This window comes from Rattus norvegicus, chromosome 5 (genome assembly GCF_036323735.1).
Source record: "Rattus norvegicus strain BN/NHsdMcwi chromosome 5, GRCr8, whole genome shotgun sequence".
Lineage (NCBI taxonomy): Eukaryota > Metazoa > Chordata > Mammalia > Rodentia > Muridae > Rattus > Rattus norvegicus.
Window position 1 is genome coordinate 95,375,001 of NC_086023.1, and position 19,401 is coordinate 95,394,401.

The 19,401-nt window shown below is 37.6% G+C and overlaps 1 protein-coding gene across 45 annotated transcripts in view; it reads right to left on the reverse strand.

Annotated features, from left to right (window-relative positions):
• Ptprd (protein tyrosine phosphatase, receptor type, D) overlaps nt 1-19,401 on the reverse strand; it is a 2,322,278-nt gene that overhangs the window by 281,780 nt on the left and 2,021,097 nt on the right. For all 45 annotated transcript variants that reach the window (XM_063288539.1, XM_063288540.1, XM_039111462.2 and 42 more), the window contains 2 exons: nt 12,351-12,496; nt 9,200-9,341 (listed from right to left, as the gene is read on the reverse strand). In XM_063288539.1, the coding sequence (XP_063144609.1) occupies nt 9,200-9,341; nt 12,351-12,496 (288 nt within the window). The remainder of the gene's footprint in view (nt 1-9,199; nt 9,342-12,350; nt 12,497-19,401) is intronic.

A 19,401-nucleotide genomic window follows, 5' to 3' on the forward strand; every position in this document is an offset into this window, starting at 1 on the left:
CTAAAAGAAAAGCTGGTACCAGTAACAGGGTACGTGGTGTGATAGGCCTGATTATATTTTTGTTTGGAGGAATCTGGATTTGGGGTTTTGGATTTTGAAAGTAATGTCATGCTTAGTGACATGAAAGTGAGGTCATATGAGTAGGGAATATGGAAAACAGTGGTGCTGAGGGTGATCTGAACTGTGGTAGCCAAGTCCAACAGGTTTCAGAGAAGTATGTGGCCTAGAGACTGTTCTTATAATATTTTGGTGAAAAATGTGGCTGCTTTTTGCCCTTGTCTGAAGAGTCTGCCTGAGGCAAAGGTGAAGAGACTCTGATTATTGCATTGGCAAAGGAAGTTCAAATCAACCTAGTTTAGACTCCACCCTGTGGTTTACTCTCATGAGCAGTGTTTTGATCAAGTGTAGTAAGTTTCCAAAAGAAAATACAAATGTATGGTTCAACGATTAAGGGGGCACCAGGAAGTGAAATGTTGCTGAATACGGTGTTGAAGCAGATAAACAAATTAAGGGAGTAGTGACCTAAGGGTAAGATCACAGCCAGCAAACATTATTCCTTCTATGTTTGTAGTTGAATCAGGGTTAATCATATCATGTTTGCTGTTATTATTACCTGGTTATTGTTTTATTTGTTCTTTAAATCTGAAACAAACCACAATGTAGAAATGGACGGCATATCTTTGATCCAGCTCTTGAAGCTGAAAGACACAGGCTTTTGACCTGAATCTTGAGGCACAGTGGCCTTGAAAATCTTAGGCCTAGGCATGGTGGTACACACTTATTATCCCAGAATTCAGGAGACAGAGCCATGCAGACAGATCTGTGAGTTCAAGTTCAACCTGCACAGCAAGTTCCAGGACAGCCAGGCTTAAGTAGTGAAGGAGTTGGAAAGTAGAAAGCTGGCGGTAATGAAATAGAACTAGGAGGCCATGTTCCAGCCCCACCAACATTAGAACTTGGTAGCTTCCTCTGGAAGGGGTTACTGGAACAATTAATGCTGGTTAGCTAGAGCTAAGAAATATGTGGTGCTTGAGAGACTGCATCACTAAGGTGAGATCTTCTAAGAAGTGATTTCTGAGAGCACAAAGAAACTCTGATCCAGAAATAGTCAATGTTGTACCTCCTGCATCACCTGTACTAGGTGATGTGATAGGATCATACACGTGGTAGAGAGCATGAAGGGATCATGGAGAACAGCTTACACCTGGCACTGTGAGAGGCTAGGAAAGTGTTGCAGTCAACAAAACTGAAAGGAGTTGAACATCAGACAAGAAAATGCAGAGACTGGAGTTCACTCAGCTGGTTGTTTGTCCTTCTTTGGTCCAGTATTTCCTTACTATGTCATTTTGGAATTTGGAATGCATATCCTGTGATGTTGGAGGTATGTGACCTACTTTTTTATTTTAATTTTATAGAGAATTACAGTTAAGTGATTAGATGAATCTCAGAAGAGACTTTAGACTTTTAACATTGTTGAGACTGCTATAGACAATGAGGACTTTTGAAGTTGGACTAAATGAATCTTCCATTATGCTATGGCCAGGTGTGTACTGTTTAGAACATCGATGTGTTTGAACAAGCCTATGGGGGTTGGGGGAGAAAGTGGAATGTGGTGATTTGCATATGCTTTGCCCAGAGATTGGCACTATTAGGATGCATGTTCTTACTGGAGGAAGTGTGGCCTTGTTGGAGGAAGTGTGTCATTTTGGGAGTGGTCTTTGAGACTCTCCTCCTAGCTTCCTGGAAGCCTTTGGATCAAGACCTAGACCTCTCAGCTGCTTCTCCAGTACCATGTCTACCTGGACATTGCCATGCTTCCTGTTATAACGGACTGAACCTCTACAGCTGTAAGCCAGCCCAATTAAAACCTGTCCCTTATAAGACTAGCCTTAGTAATGGTGTCTCTTCACAGTGATGGAAATTCTAACTAAAAGACATAAGGGAGTTAACATATTTCAGGTATTTTTCTATTCAAGTCAGTATGCCAAATGCTTCACAGACAAGCAATTAGTCTCTTACAAGATGAGAGAATTTCACATTCAGGCATGTTGAGTGAACCCATGTCTGAACCCATGGAGTTAGGAAACAAGGGGATGCCCATATGAACTGTTGCCTGATATAGCTACAGAGAAGAAGAACGCTCTTGGGCCTCCCTGTTTTACTCTTCTTACTTTCCCTTAACCTTGATTTTGTGATTTTTTTTTCTTATTCTCCAGCCTGTAGCAGCCAAGAAAATAATAATCATTTTGTCATATCATGTGAAGTACACTTACACATGCCCAGGCTATCTCTGATGTATGTATGTTGTTCTGTCTCTCTGCTTACATCCATATACACTTTTTGTGCACATTCTGGGTGACCAGTAAATTCTGGAAATATGTGTAGCCCAGAAAAACAGTTATAGTGCTTACACACATGGAAAGACTATATAAAATGAAAGTAAAATAATAGAGAATTTCAAAAGCTGAAAGCATTTTGAAGTTAAACATGTCAACTAAATATGTGTGCATATATATATATATAATATGAACATATGCCTCATTAGCTAAATACTTATACATGTGCATATGTGTATGTGTGTGTGTGTGCGCGCGTGTGTGCATGCACCTGTGTGCTATAGGAATAAGGTATAAGCATGTGTAGGAAAAGGTACATGACTATGCCCACTCATATAGAATCCTGTTGTATTCCCTCAATACAGGAAATCTCACTGAACCAGGTTGCTGGCCTGGAAGCTCCAATAAACCTCCTGTTTCCACTCCTCACCACACCTGGCTTTTTACCTAAGAGCTGGTATCTGCACTTAAGTGCTCTGTTTCTATGTGAAGTGCTCCTAACCACTGAGCCATGTTTCCAGCCTCTCATTGTTTTTTAATAGGATAAAATAAGTTGCTTGCTCTTCTAAGGAAATACGTAATTAGGACTCTGATAATTAAGCCTGAGATAAGGTATTTGGTATATCTGTGCTCCAAATCCCAATAAATTATGTATGCATAACTTTTAAGGCTGCATCTTAATTAGTATCTTAAAACTAAAACTAACTTCGAAAGCCATGATATTGAAGTTTTAAAAAATCATACCAGTTTTATTAGTGAAAGCTAGCTAAATATCCAGCCTAAAGTATAAACATTATGTAAAACTGACATGAATTACTGGGTTCTGTAGTAAATTCCTCTGCACATTCCAAATCATAGACATGACCTCTGTTAACTTCATCATATTGTTCCTTATTGACATAGGTAAATCACCTAAGCCAGTTGTCTTATGAGACATTCTAATCCAGTTTGAACTAGAGTGTCCCTCTGTGAGGGCTTCCTTCAAGAAGTAACTTGTATAGGTCAAAGATTGCATAGATCTTTCTTCAAATATTCTTAGTGAGGATGCTCTGAATAAGGTTAACTTGTAATTCAGGACACCAAGTGAAATAGATTTCTCTCCCTTATGTTTGGGTAGCACTAAATAAAAGTGTTTAAGTATTCCACAAATGAGGGCGAACTCTATAGCTTGCAAACCAGAACACTACCTTTTTCTACTCACAGATAACCTGAAGCATCTGCTTTCCCTGGGCCTTGGGCCTGCTGGCTATGGGACTAGAAACATACCACCCGGCCTTTTGGGTGTCCAGCTTGCCAACCCACCTCGCAGATTGTTGGACTTGTCAGTCTCATTAATCATGTGAGCCAACAATTGGGATTTCTGTTGGCAATGCTGCTGGTCATCTTTCTCTGGAATACGCTAAGTGATACTCCACCCCATGTTCTGGACAAGTAGGGAGTCATTTCTTAAACATGTAAGCTCTCTGTGGTTCACAATGCATCATACTTACTGTGTCACAGGAGGCTACCCTCTAAGCTTTTACCCTCACGTCTCTTCCCTCCTATGACGTAGCATGCAAATTGTATTTTACCATACTCTGCATTTTCTTCACACTCCTGATCAACTGTAGACTTGACTATCAGAAAAATTGTTGTTCTTCCATGGTAAAAGCATCAGATAAACCCACAAAAGTCCTAGCTGTGTGACCCAGAACAATCTCAGGTTCTCTAGATGCTGTTTGCTCAAACCATGAACAAACGGACAGATACTATGACACCACGCTCCTTTCTGGCTCAACACTGCCTCAATCTTTTTAAGCCAACAATTAATAAGCACTCCTACGTCTCTTATATGCATCTCAAAATTATTAAGAACTTCATTTTACTATGAGATAAAGAGAAGAAAAGTGTTCTTTCTTGAACATAATTATTTATAACGGCATGTATTTTCTTTTAAGACATGATACTGGTGAGGAGACCATGACGATGGTTATGAGAAAGGAACATGTACTATCCACACTACAGAACTGATGAGAAGAAATGACAAGCAAACAGGGACAGCCCTCAAGCGGCATACACGTCATCAGAGAAGGATCGTTAACCTTTCCTCTTACCGGAATCTCCCAACACTGTTTAAAGGGGCTCCTTTCTGACTTCATGGCAGGGAATAGAATTGTATTTTTAAATCCTAAAGATCAAACTGCTGAAAGTCAGCAGTTCCTCTCTCCATAACCTGTTTCTGCCCTTTGTAACTTCTTTCTAGCAGGGAGGCAGCATTATATGGGAGCATGTTATCATTTTGTTATCAGTTTATTCCCAGCACTTCACTATTTCATAAGCTTTTTCAAATAGTCTTCCCTCAGTCCCATAATTGTCAGCAAGTTTGTTCTGTGCTGGCCACCCTTCCTTTTGTTTCAGTCTTTCATAAAAATCCTTTTGTGTGACAGTCAAGCAGCTGTGCTTTGTTCTTTAATGTTCCTAGCCTGGATCCCCAGCCGAGATCACTTTATAACATAAACGGCAAAGTACCATTTTCACAGCAGGGACAACTGTGTTCATCTTCAAAAGGAGGCATTAATAAAATGAGCCGGTAATGAACATGCTAATTCTGATCGCAGGATAGTGCACAAAGGCACAGGCTTCACTGCCACCTCCCTGAATGATGGTAAAAGTTGTACGCGTTCCTTTTTTCTTAACAACAGCTATAATGGCTTATTTTTTTTGAACAGACATATTATGCAAACATCTCTCCGTGTTTTTACAATGCAATGCTGCCTCTTCTCATCCAAACTGCTCACTGTGTCTTACTATCTCAGTAACAGTCACCTTCGGGGAACATGCTTTTTCCATCTTGCAGGAACTGATTTCCTGAATTAGGCATGTCGCTGAATCACAGAACAGTAGCTGAGAAGGAATCTGAGGGATCGGATCCCCAAGCTAAAGGTTCTCTATACAAATGAGGTCACGAAGAGAAAAGAAGGCATAGCTAAAAGAACAGGGACATGGGCAGATTGAATAAGTACATCATATATTTCTGTTACAGCCAGTGGGTGAGCTCAAATGACCACAACCTGGCATAGTCCTCTCTGCATTGTCTAACACCTAAAGGTGGCCATATCCACTAATATGTAAGAAGTATCACTTACTGAACTGTATTCGTTAAAATGGAATGCCTCAGATTTGGCATGCTAACATATTAGGCAGTAGCTAGCTTTCAATGAACAGATGAAGAAAGCATTATGATGTTTACTCTGTTTAGTTGTTGTGATGCTGCTCTTGGTTTAGGGGCTGGCACTATTTTTATATGGGCAAATATCTAGACATAATCCACGAAATTTAGATAATGTCTATTTTGTGCTACTAGTTTGAACGAGAAGTGTTTATTATCAAATTGCCCCCTCCCGCCCAAAAAAATAATAAATTCAAGAAACACGTATGATATTTCGTGATGTTTTAAGGCAAAGAATGATTCAATTATTCTAGAAATTCCTTTTAGAGAAAGAAAGGATTCTTGACCCCTCTCCTCCAGCCCTAAAGCAACAGACATTCTTGGACTTTTCAATAGTGAGAAGGGACTTTGCACAGGGCAGTCTCATCTGCCCAGCGGCTGATAACACACATCAGTAGAATGTGCTCACTCCCAGTTTCATTATATACATTTCTATGTTTCCCTGCAGATATCAGGAAAACCTCACAGGCAATCAAGTCAGGATCCAGAGAACCAATTTCATCTGTGTGGCAATTTCTACACCTAAGATGTACTTTCCGGTCCTCGGCATGAACTAACATACAAGTCTAATATTTAATCCATTGTCCTCAGCTGTATTCTGCAGTGGATAAGCCTCAGACTTCACTAAGCTCTTAGTGGTCCCTGCAGCCTTCACTTGCAGCCTGCTCTGGAGGAACTTTATGTCTATAGCAATCCTGAAAAGCCTCCTAAGGAAGGCGGTAACACGTTCCAGTATGCACTTGTGTTTGTGTAACAACAGAAATGGAAGAGAACAGCAGCAATAGAACCTGAATGACCACTTCATCCACTGCATCCTGCATGCCTCCTCGGAGACCCTCTTACTACAGGACATAGGTTTAACTCTCCAATATCCCATCCCAGGACATGGTTAGCCTTGAGTTCTAAGATGGCTGTCCTAAGAAAATGGTTTTTGAAAGTCAGGACAATTGGGGAAAAAGCTCTTGAGGAAAAGTGTCCCTGAAATGCTCTTTCAGTGCACATGGGTGGTCAGGGTATTATTGTAATGTCTTCTGCATTTAGCCATACAGGTCAGACATTTGAATATCCAATTACTTAGGTTCTCCTGGAGACCGTTTGAAATAAATGAGTGCTCTCCATCCATCCTACTTAGACAAAAGCCATCATGACAGTTGGCACATTTTTGGCATTTGTCAGCAAAGTGGGAAGGAAATAAATGACCCATGTAGCTGAAAGAGGCCTGCGATGAGGGCCACTGGACAGCAAGGGTAAAGTGGTCTCCATATCCTACAGGGTGAGAACACTTGAGTATCTGCCAACACGATTCGCAAGAGAAAGTAAACTCAAGCCGATAAGAAGGCTCATTAGCTCGAACACAGACACAGTCGCCTCCCAAACTCTTCACAACATTCTAAGCACATAAACACCAGTTTATTGCTGGTCTATTACTAAGCGGTTGTTAGTGATAGAAAGAATTATCAGCAGGTAGAAAAGATAAAGAGGTGATTCTGGGAAACAAAGATGATTCTACCTTCAATTATTTCATGAAATGGTAATGGAAAGAATTGTAAGTTTGGGGCTATTCTACTTTTCTGCTTTTCAATGTCACCTTTGAGTTTTCTGATGCAACTTTTTCAGAAAAGCTAAATGCAGGTATCTAAGAATGGAAAGTTAAATAGCTTATTAGAAGCATGTACTTTTATTCAAATGAACAGCATATGAATAATACTCATGGAGATAGTCGAGATCATATTGAAGTTATCAAATTCATTTGTTTACACAGTGATGAACTATTTAGAGCAGAGGAGACAAGGGTCCATCCAGCCAGGAAACAAACAAACAAACAAAAAAACCCATAAATCCTTCTGAATTTCTAAGGAAAATTATATTTTCTGTGAACATTTTGTTAATGTCTTCATGAAATAAAAGCTAAGACAAGCAAATGGCATATATTATTTCCTTTGCAGAAACTCAAAGAACATAGATTTTTTTTTAAAGTTCCTAATTTATTGTATTTTACCTTTGAAATGTACTTTCTACTTCCTAGAAGAATCAATTGGTTGTTGGAAATTTAAAAGAATATCACAGATGTGTCTGAGACTTGCTCAGATATGGATGTATAAAGACTGAATCTAGCTTCCAGCTTGATTATATTACAAACACACGCATAGAGATCCACATATATCTAGATAATCCACAGCACGAGTACACCATCTATAAACATGGATGGACACATTAAAATTTAACAGCTGAATTCTAATAACTGTCTACGTTTTATTCTATAAGATCTTACAGCTGCCTGGTAGATTTTATTCCTCCTTTTATCTTTGCAAATGTTTTAAGTACTTTTTCAAGTTCAAAATACATTTATCTCATCCATTGTGAGCTCAAAGACTTAGGACTGCTACCCTCATGGGTTGAAGTTCATCATGGTTAAAACTCACTGCAATTCTTTGGAATTTGACGCTTTGATTTACATATGGTTATGAAAGAATGCATTTATGGGTTGATCTGCAATGGGCATGTTTTCTGAAGTATAAATGCCTTTATGATCTCTTATTCCTTAGTTTGTGATTCTATTTTTAGTTCAGCTTTCGGAGTTTACTTCTGGACTCTGAGAACAGTAGCAAAGGAATGTGGCCAGAAAGTCTTCCTCTTACAGGGAACTGATATGCCTTCTTACTAGACCCGATTTTTACATGCACGCATCCTGCTGGAGCCTTGAAACTCTAGTGCTGAACTCTAAAATCCTTGCAGTGTTCTTCCTGGCATCTATCTTTATAAAGGTCTATTCTCTGGGTATCTCCGTCTTTATAACACTTGGTAACATCTCTTATTCATTTAAATTTCTTCTCCAATTTTATCAATATTGCATTAGAAAATTATAAACTGTAAGTTTTGCAAACAATTCTAAAGCATAAAACTAGAAAACAATATAATAGAAATAGAGGTAAAGATGCACAAAACATTACCATAATAATGTTATCTACTAGCTTCCCAGTTAGGCTATGCTAATATCTCTACTGAAGAATCAGGAGTAGAAATATACCAAGGGACCATATTTTATACAACAGTACTGCCATGGTAAAGGAACTGTGCAAAGTAGTCACCTGTAGACCATGCATGCTTCAACAGGCCACATAAGCAACAGCGAAAGAGAAAAGCATCTGCCATCTCATTTTAGTCATGAATGGGTAACAGTTGAAAAAAAAACAATAATTATTTTTGGCATAAATGTGTATATCCTTTCTTTGTTTAATAAATCACTTTAGGGAAGGAAGCTTCTTTAATTTTGTACCCATCAGTGTCAACTTTGTCAGTGTGTACAAGAAAACAGCAGCAGTAGGAATCCAAAACAAAACTAGACAAAAGGGATGTTTAATAACCGATGGAGCCATACATTTTCCTGTCTAGGTATCCTTGCCAAAATCAAAATGTCACCTGGCATTTAAAACAAAATCTTCTTTTCACTGTTATGTTCTTTTCTTGATTAACATTCCTTCAAGAACCAAGAAGACACCCACTATCTAACATTTGGCATATTCCATCATTTTCCTGATGCTCTCTCCTTATGTGATCATACCACAACACTGTTCTTTGGTCAGTCCCATAAAAGAGCCCTTGACTGACGGAACTGCTGGAATGACACAGCAACAACATGAACTTGAGCACTTACCACGTAAAACTGTGAGTCTGGTGGACACACTTATTTCTCCCACGTTATTTGAAGCCACACATTCATAAATGGCCTCATCCCGTGGAGTCCTTAAGGGCTGTATTCTGAGAACTGACCCAGATCCATCGTCAAATTCTATTACCTATTAGAGGAAACAATAGCTGTCACAGGTGTTGTTACAATCATCTACCTCTCAGCTAAACTTCCCAGCACAGTAGTGAGTCAGCCATTAGGCTCTGACTAGACTAGGCATCATTCTGATAGAACACTGAACTCGATGTGGGACAGCAGAACATTTGACAAAATGTTTTATACCTTTTACCAAACAAAGGGAAGACATAAAACTACCAATGCACACAGGTAGATCCCTAGTCTCTACCAGAACCCACCATGATTCCCTCATTAACATATCTAAAGCTGAGTAATTCCAATAAGTACACTATAACTGTGATGGATAAACTTCAGGTACTCACTTTGGCAACACATGTGCTTATCTGGACCGGTTTAAAACATAATGCTTGTCACCACAAATATTTCTGTCAGTTTAAAGGGTCTTGTTCTTAACAATATATATGGTCGAAGCACAAAGAGAAGCTGCATAAATCTAGTAGGCAGCCAACAAGAGAGCCAACCCAAAGCCTGGCAGCCTGCATTAATTTTGTCATAAATCATTCCAGTATTTGCTCCAGCTTAACATTTTCTGCCTTTTTATGGCCTTCTTTCCATGAAATGGAGGCTTGCCTCAGCAGGCCAAATGTCCATGTGCTAAGCACCAACCCTGAATTCACTGTCACTGTGAGCTCCACTGTGAAAGAGAAGAGCGACACTGGTAGTAACAGCCGCTAAAAGAGCCAGCATGAAATCTGCAAACCACGATGGGCTGCTATGTATGTGTGTACAGCAGTCAGGAGCAACCCCATTTCATTCCACCATGTCTTTTTGCAGCTGCTTCCTGGGCCACTGTGCTTTCGGAAGGGTTTCCATGTGCCTTGACTGCAAATCACTGAGTCTTTCTATCATATCCAGTTATAAGGAGCTGAATCCCAGGTTCTATGTGCGTGCATTACCATGCAGAGAAAGGAGATTAAATATTTTAATGGTATTCACTTTACTTCCTTTATGTATTCCGCATTAGTTGTAAATTCAGAAATACTAAAAATATTCAATTTCTCAAAACACAACCATATATTTTCAACTCGATTAGGCACATACTTGAAAGGAATCTAGTCTATATCTAAGAGATAAAAGTTCCAGTTACTAGAATCTTCCTCAAATACTCCACAATTTTATAAAAAAAATGGAGTATGCCACAGTTTAATGTAGAAAAAATGTAAGAACATTAATATAAATTTAACTCTAAACAAATTTTATGTTAAATATCATAATATATTCATAAAATTTAACCATTTTGTATATTAAAACATTTTACGGTGTCATGCATTAAAAGCCAGTGTTCTTATTCCCACTTTGAAAGCAGTCAGTGAATGCTTTCTATATACCAAACACCTCATGTGGCTTTGACAGAAGCAGCACCAAGACCAGTCTCATCTATTACTCACATAGGAGTACAGGGTGTACTAGTGCTCTGTGTGTGTGTGTGTGTGTGTGTGTGTGTGTGTGTGTGTGTGTGTGTACACTAAAAATCTGGTTAAGAATTTTCAGCCCAAGATTTGGTATTACTTCACATATTTCCTTTACATAAAATAATTTTCCCTGAATTAGATTATATGATTCTCATTAGCAAGTATGTACAAAAAAGATCTCATGCTTTAAACTATGTAGTTCTATCATTTATTTTTATAAGATTTTTATTTAGAAGGTCTCTGTCAATAGCAAGTATATAAAAGGGCAAGAACTCCCCTTGGAAAAAAGAAAACTTTTAACTTAAAAGGGGGAAAAGTTTATATACCTCCAAATTCTCACAAACATGTCAGTTTTTGTATTATGTAGAAAGTTCCTTGAAGATTTTTTTAAAAAAGTTTAAACCGCTTTTCCTTAAATTTGAACATATAAAAATAAAATTTAATCTTTAAATTTGAAAAATTATAGGTTATGACTTGAAGTTCGAATTTTAAATTTCACTGCTATTTCTTATCCGAATTTTTATAAACATGACCCTGCTCTGAACACTTTGAACAATGATGGTAAAGTATTCTGAGCTTTCAGTTGTGATATCCCTGTTCACTAGAGATTGTAATTTTCCAAACTGTGAAGTAGTCCATGAAATCTATTAGAAAATAAAACAAAATGGAAGAGAATTTTTATAATTTGGGATAGCTCAGGAGTCTTGCTGTCACCTAAAAATCATAGCCCACTCTGGGTATCCTCATGTATGAGTGCAACGTGCTTCAGCATGAACAGACTTCTAAACCACACACTTCCTCCCAAAATCCAAATGACTTAGCACCATCCTGAAGGAAGACAAAAGTCTGCACTAGATTCCCTGAATTACTGTTTGACTTGTTTCTTTTACACAGTACTTTACACTGAAATGTAGAAAGGACTTTCTTATTATAGTCTACAGGGTTAGTGAAGTTGATACTTCAGTTTAGTCCACTCTGTTGACTTGGTAACAGAGACTTAATTCCCCTTCCATGAAACAATGCTGAAATTAAAATACAGAACTGGATACAATTGATCCCATTTTCAACAACAAAGTTTAGAATCTGTTTAACATAAACAAGTTGACACCATTTACCTGTCTACATGTTGTATTCAGATACGACCATGCCACTCAGTAAGTAGCACTGAGGAGGATAGAAACTTCTAGAAAGGTATACATTTTCATGTGTCCTTTGGTTTGGGAAAATGAGGATATGGGATTCTACCTTGTAATCTTCAGAGGAAGCAGTCTAAAGATGAGTCTAGCAGACAGCTCTGAGACTCCATTATGCCCCTTATTTGCAATAGAAACTAGAATCTCAGACATGCACTGTAGAAAGTCCCCAGGCCCTAGTCAAGTCCTTACACAAGAGGATACAAAACTCAGCCACTGCAATGACCACATTGTCTATTCTCAAAATCCACTGAGTTACAGTGCTCATTGCAGGGGACATAACTGTCACAACTCAGTACTTGTGACGCCTCATAGCAGAGCAGAAAGAGAATAGATGCATTCTTCCCCAGAGAAACAGAACAATGGACCTAATACCTCAAATCTCTGGTTGCTGACTTTCTTTCCTTTTTTGTTCCAGACAATTTTAGGTCTTGGGTCTCCTGTAGCTTGACAAATGAACGATGCAACTCCTCCAGAGACCCCTGTCTGATCAACCGGAGTTCGTGTAAACCTGGGAGGTGCTGAAAGAAGAAGAAATAAACAGCACAATTAGCAGCAATATTGAAATAATTATGACCCGAATCCACTGCTCCCCTCACAGTACACAGCCTCTTCCACAGTATCAATGTGGGAAGGGGATGAAAAAAAATCCCACAGCAATCACCCTCTGCATTTGAGGGTAACTTTGTGGTCAAGGTCTGTTATCTCTTAGTGCTTTCATTGCTGAAACCTGAATTAAGGCAGAGATCCAATAACATCCAAAAAGCAACATCACACATTAATTTTTATTACCAGTATTTAAAAATCCAATTTGTCCTCAGTAACGAAAAGCTCATCAATCAAAGTGAGTAAAATTCCAGCACTTTGCTTTGATGTCACTATCAGGATGTTGCCAGAAAGCAGCACTGCCACTGCTAGGCTATTAAAATTAGTGACATTTAAGGGATGTTCTAGGAAATTTTAAAGAGACAAGAAATATAGCCTGAAATTAGAAGGCACAGCAGGAAACAGGAAGGGGGAAATGCCACAGGGGCATTCATACAATGTCTGGTAATACAGATCCTCATTTTGTGAAAAGGAAACCAGAGAAGCTTCCCAAGTCACATAGAAAGGGGGTTCATTAGGAGGCACGGACTCATGGTAACTAATGAAGGAAGAATGGAAAATGAAGTTTTCTAGTCTCCAACTCAGTTGACTCTTTGAGCAGTCATACTTCTCTCCTTTCCACAAACACTTCTTTCCTATCTTATATTTTCAGATGAAAATAAATCACAGGACGATGTCATAAGATATAGTGAATATGATGAGTATTTATATACAAAAATATTATTATTGTAATCTGATTAGCAGTATATAGGCAGTGTAAATATAAGTAGCATAAATATTAGAAATATAGGAGTTTATGTTAAAATGAATTACAATATGAATAGGAAATAGTACATAAAAGAAGGAACCGTTTTATCCCATGATATGAGAATCACTTCTGAGTCAAAGAAAAGTTTAAAAAAACGTAATTCAGAATTATGAGGAACGTCTGATAAGAAAACTCTTAAAGTATGCACAGTATATGACAACATTAATGATGGTGGCTTGTAAAGTATTTTAATTGCTTTTAAAATGGTTCTATTTTCATCTGTGAATAATAATGTCTGTTTGTATGTATACACATGTGCAGTGATCTGAAGAGGCATGAGATCCACTGGAGCTGGAGTTACAGGTTAGGGCTACTAGGCGTAGGAACTGGCCATGCAGCAAGAGCTTTTGACTGGTGCGCCATCTTGCCTTTCTCCATATTTGAGATTTGTAATTATTATACTTGAAAATGTTTTAATGTCAAGAACATTTTACTTTTCCATTTTTCTTTCTTTTCTTTGAATGACTTACAGACCTTACCACCTACTGTTCTTTAGTTGTATCACTGATGACTGCTATAACTACTTCTAGTTAATATTGAATTTAAATATAATATGTAAACTCTAGGACAAAATAAATAGCAACATTGTATCTTCTTTGCTTATTGCTGTCATAAAACTTTGCCCTCCGATCATATTTCCACCTGATGTTTTGCAATATCATCTATGTTCTAATCCAATTCAATTCCTTTGCAGAATGGAAAACCAGTTAATTTAAAACCTACTGTTATTTGCCATTGCTGATGATAGAGAGGTAGGAAGATAGATAGACAGAGAGACAGACAGACAGAAACAGCGACAAAGGCGTCTGAGGAGAAAATCATATAGCCTGAGTTTCTTCGCTATCAAGACATGAGATAGAAATTATTTTACAAGTATTATTCAAGCTTTGCAGGTTCCTGTCTAATTGTATGATTACACAAATGTGGGAGTTCAGGAGAAATGAAAGAGAAATGTCTTTACAATCTTGTCACAGAAAGTGACTCCTCTTCTCATTAGCAGAGTTAGCTTTTTGAAGGAAACACAAGAGCCTGGGGCATGTTTATGTTAAGAAAAATTAGGAATACAAATGGGCTCTACCAGCCCTGTTCAATATCACATGCTGTAGTGTCCATGGATGGAAACATAAATGAGACAATGATAATAACTAGTGAGAAATACTTAAAAAGATTTGAAATTGACTAACAGTGAGAATGATTTAAAAAAAATGATAACACTTTTCTGAAAACAAACCTGGCATTACACATTTTCTTATTTCTCTTTCTCCTATTTCATGTGAGGTAAATTAATGAAAACATATGCCCTTGTCACTACCTAATAAAACTAAATTCATAAAAACAAAACCAACCTTATCTATAAATCATAATTTTCAAAATTAATCAGTCAGGATTAAAATCAGTTTAAATTGACATTTAAATTGTTTTAACATTTCTTGCAGGAGTGTAGAATAGAAATGAAGGGCCAATAGATGAGACGACTATGCACATATCCATAAAATAGTTAATCCTAAAAACAGTTGCGGGTTCCCTTATACTACGGAGCCTTTGCAAGGGATACTGTTCTGTTTCTCTTCCCAAAGAACGAGGGAAAGTTATAGATTCTTAAAATCTGTAAAGGATATTTGCCACATGAATAAACGCTACATTTGCCCAGACTTTCCAAACCATAAAAGGAATAAACATCATTGTTATATGAAGGAAATCAATAAATATTTTTGATGATTTTTTCAGTAGACATGTATGTTGTGTAAATAATGTTTTTTGGCTGGACAATTCTAAGACTGGTGCTGCCAATTCTTGGCAGATAGCCACTGGAAGATATGTAATAGAGGACTAAATTCCATGATTGCTGCAATGCTAGGGGAAAGTGAATATTTTTATCTTCAGGCAAAGAACATGATACAGGCATTTTCCATTTACACTGCAAAAGTTGAAAAGAACTAGATGAACACACTATCATATTTTGGTGTGCATCCTTCCCAAATGCTAGTCATTCTCTAAGGAAGGAAAGAGGAGTGGACAATTCAAAGCATAATGCAAAGCTTGACTAAAAGCCCACAAACAAGGATATCACAAAGGAGCACATCACAGATGAGGACAAAACACACAAGTGCGTCACCAGCACCGCGCAAAAAACATTTATTCAATTAAATGCGACCAATGGTGTTTACTTCCCCTGAAGATAAGAAGTAAAATAAAACGCAAGAGTATAAGGAGAAACAGTAATGAAGAAATGTTCTGCTATCACTACACTGAATGGTCTTCCACTCCTAATTCAGCTAGCTGGCTGTCACTGCTGCTCACACATAGCCACAAAGACTGTACCTTAAGTGATATATTTCTATTCGAGCTGATTTTGACACGTGAGAATGTATATGTATATGTACATATACATACACACATACATATAAAATTATATACTGAAAACAGTAATTTCATAGTTTGATACTATATTGTGTTTGCCCTTGCTGGCTTTCTAAAGCCAAGATACTGTGTCCAAAGCGCTCTTATGGTGCTAAGTTTATAGGAGTGAACTAATTAAGACTAGCAAACTGTCCTGGCCATCCCTAATCACATGCGCTACTGAGAACAAAGTTGTCTCTTTAGGACAATTTGTTATGTGGAGCCAGGCACTAGCAAGACAAAACCCTTGATGAATAATCAGTATGTACAGAAAAGCAGAATCGGGGAAATGCTTCCAGTTTAAGATGACTCAGGTTTGATATAATTTCGTTGGTCAACTAAGACTCTTTTAAATTAGGATCACAGAGAGAACACAGTATAAAGTGAAGGGAGAAATGAGGTGTCATTTGTCTAATTTAACTCTAATTAATATGACGTTTCTGTGGACATCAAGAAAACATGTCTCACAGGGGAAAACACTAAGCAGCATGTAACTAATTGGCTTCATTTCTTTTCACTGATTATCATTTCCTTAAATAGAGAGTTTTGATTTTAAAGGGATATTAGTCATAACATTGTATCCAAGATCTTGAAATGAGAAGGTTAATAATGTTAGGAGGATATAAAAGGAGAGAGGGAGTGTTCAGTGGGAAGACGAAGGCAGCCTATGTTTAGGAACCTGTTTTCTCCCTGATGGCACACCTTCAAGTTGAGCTATATCAGACTTGTTCCTGCAAATTTCAAGGCAAGGACTCTGAAAAATAGATCAGAAATAGGATACCTGTGACAACTTGGTTGAAAACAAAAGAGCACAAGAGGGAGTTCAAGAATGTTCAAAGGCCAAGATAGCTGTACCTTATCTTATAGCTGGAGGATATCTTACATCCATGAAAGAGAACCGAAAGGGTGGCTAGAATTCATGTGCATTCTATTATGATAAGGGGCACAGGTGCAGGAGGAAACAGTGACAAAATTGTCTGGGCACATGATGAAGGACAGAGTTCCCAAGTGTATCTGAGGAGGATAGTGCCCATGGCACAGCTGTCCTCTGCAGGGCTTTCCCAGTATGTACCCTGTAAACTGTGCCTAATGTAGGGGCACCTCCCTACATGGTTACACTAGGTCTGAACAGGGTCTTCCTACCCAATCTGGTCTCTTCAAGGACAATCTGTTTGTGAATTGTTTATTCCCTTTGATCTTACTATAACTACCTAAACAACCCCTTAGCTTAAAATTTTGATTTACAGGACAGAACATTTCAGAATCAATTAAAGAACAATTACTCTTAATAACTTTCATGCACTAGACAAAATGTTTTCACAATCTTATATTCATAGTGCACATTTCCTACAAAATGTAATTCTGACTCATATCACATAAAGTGATAGAAAGCTTTAGAGAGCTGGTTTCAACTTGTGGTTTATGACACCTTGTCAAGGGTATCAAAAGGCCTATTCACAAGTGTCGTATATCGCATATCCTTCATATCAAACATTCACATTATGATTCATAATAGCAAAATTACAGTTATGAAATAGCAATGAAATAATTTTAATGGTTGGAGTCACTATAACATGAGGGACTCGAGGAAGGTTGAGAACCACTGCTTTAGACAAATACAGATGTTTGGGGCAGAAATAAGAGGAAGAAGGATCAAAAGAAAGCAAGGGAGACTTACTGACTTATGGAGGCGTCTGATTAGCAAGCCTAATGGTGAGGCTTTGTTTCACTATGCCAAACCAGGAGGTAGAAAGGTACAGATATTGCACAGGCGATGTACAACACTCAATTTATTGTAATTTTAAAAAAATTATTTAACTATTTTAACTATAAAGGGCACGGTGATGGTATTCTACGGGACCAAGTGATTTGGGTTAATTAGAGCAGTTATAGCTCATTAAGAAAATTCACCAGGAAGATGCTCTCTAGGAAAGTTCTTCTATAGTGCAACACAATTCCAGAATGCAAATAGATCAGGGGTGAGGCCAATCATGAGCCATGGCTAACAGAGAAAAAAATAATCAGAGCTGCTATCCCAAAGTTCATTCAAAAGTTACCTGCATTCCAAGGTCAGCGCAGTTTGACTACATTGGCATGGATCTATATATGTGACCAATGTTTGTTCATGAAAACAAACAAACAAACAAGCATGTAAGGTTCTTGCTACTGATTCATATTTACTGCTATACCTGCATAAACCATTGATTTTATTAAGGCTTCAACTACAAAATCTTTGTGAATGGAGTGTGCTCACATTTGAAAGACAGAAGCCTCCGTACACCTACCACTCTATAAGTGAATATGAGCCAGGACATTCACCAGTGGACAGGGAAAATACTGGAAGAGAAAGATAATGGTAAAAAAAATAATTCAGAAACTAATCTGACTTTATAAAGCATGTTCCACTTGAAGTATGCTCTCAATGTCTGGTTTTCATTTCTAATACATGTAATACTGATTTCTAACATTTCAAAAATGTCCATGAAAGCACACTGTGTCATATACCTCCCTAGTGCTCAACATAGCACATGGCCACTTCTGTTTGAGACACTTCATGTATCAGAGGCTCAACCTTTGGGACTCACCTTACCTTCTTACATATTTGTCCCATGAACAATTCAGGCCACATAACAAACCTCTAACAATCGCTAGATCTCTGCTTTCAGACCCTACAAGAATGACCTTGCTTTCTTTCTAAAATGGAAATTTTAGAAGAAAAGGAAAGAAGAAGCCCAAGCACTTACATTTGACAAATAAATTCAGAAATTGTTTTATTTTAGATATTTTGGAATGGCAGCTAGGTGCATTTTCCAAATATGTGTCCACTACTGACCATCATGTACTAAATTTCCATGTACTGCTGTATGTTCTTCTCTGGAACCAAATGGATTTTCATTAGTTTTGCCATTTTGAGATTTTTCACACACAATAAAATTCTCCCAAATTCTGTCTCCGAATCTCTATTTAATGAAACCATGATCCTTTAGCCCCTTTAACTCCTCTATCACATGTTCTATACCTCAAATGAGTCTTTATAGCATATATTTCACTATAATTACTACAGAGTCTCTGCTTCTTTCTGTACCATATGAGAGCTACCTTGAGAAAAACCCGCAACCTGCTTACCTCACAGACCCTACGATGCTCATTGTGCACATTGATTTCAGTGGATAATCTAGATAAGAGAAACTGAAAAACCTCCTATAGTTTACCTCAATGAATAATTTTAAGCATTTCCTATCTCGTCTAAACATATTAAATAGCAGTTATAACAGAATTACATTCAAAATACATCTAGACCAATTAATATTTAAAAACAACAATTTTACATCATTAAAGTATAAATAGGCTTTTCCTTAATTGTTAAAGGATTTCAGTCATTTTTCTTTTAGTATCATAAAGACTCCAGTACACACTCTTATAATTAGTGTCTCACGTTTGTGTACTACTCTGATGTTCTTTATTCTTAATGTAAAATTCCACCATATATGGTAAATTATTACTCATGGGCTAAAAAATGAAAAATTTAAAGTTTGTCATTAATTTTAACAAACTGGGTATGAAAAATAGTATAAAGATTAACATTTTATTAGTGGACTATTTACCTGAGCC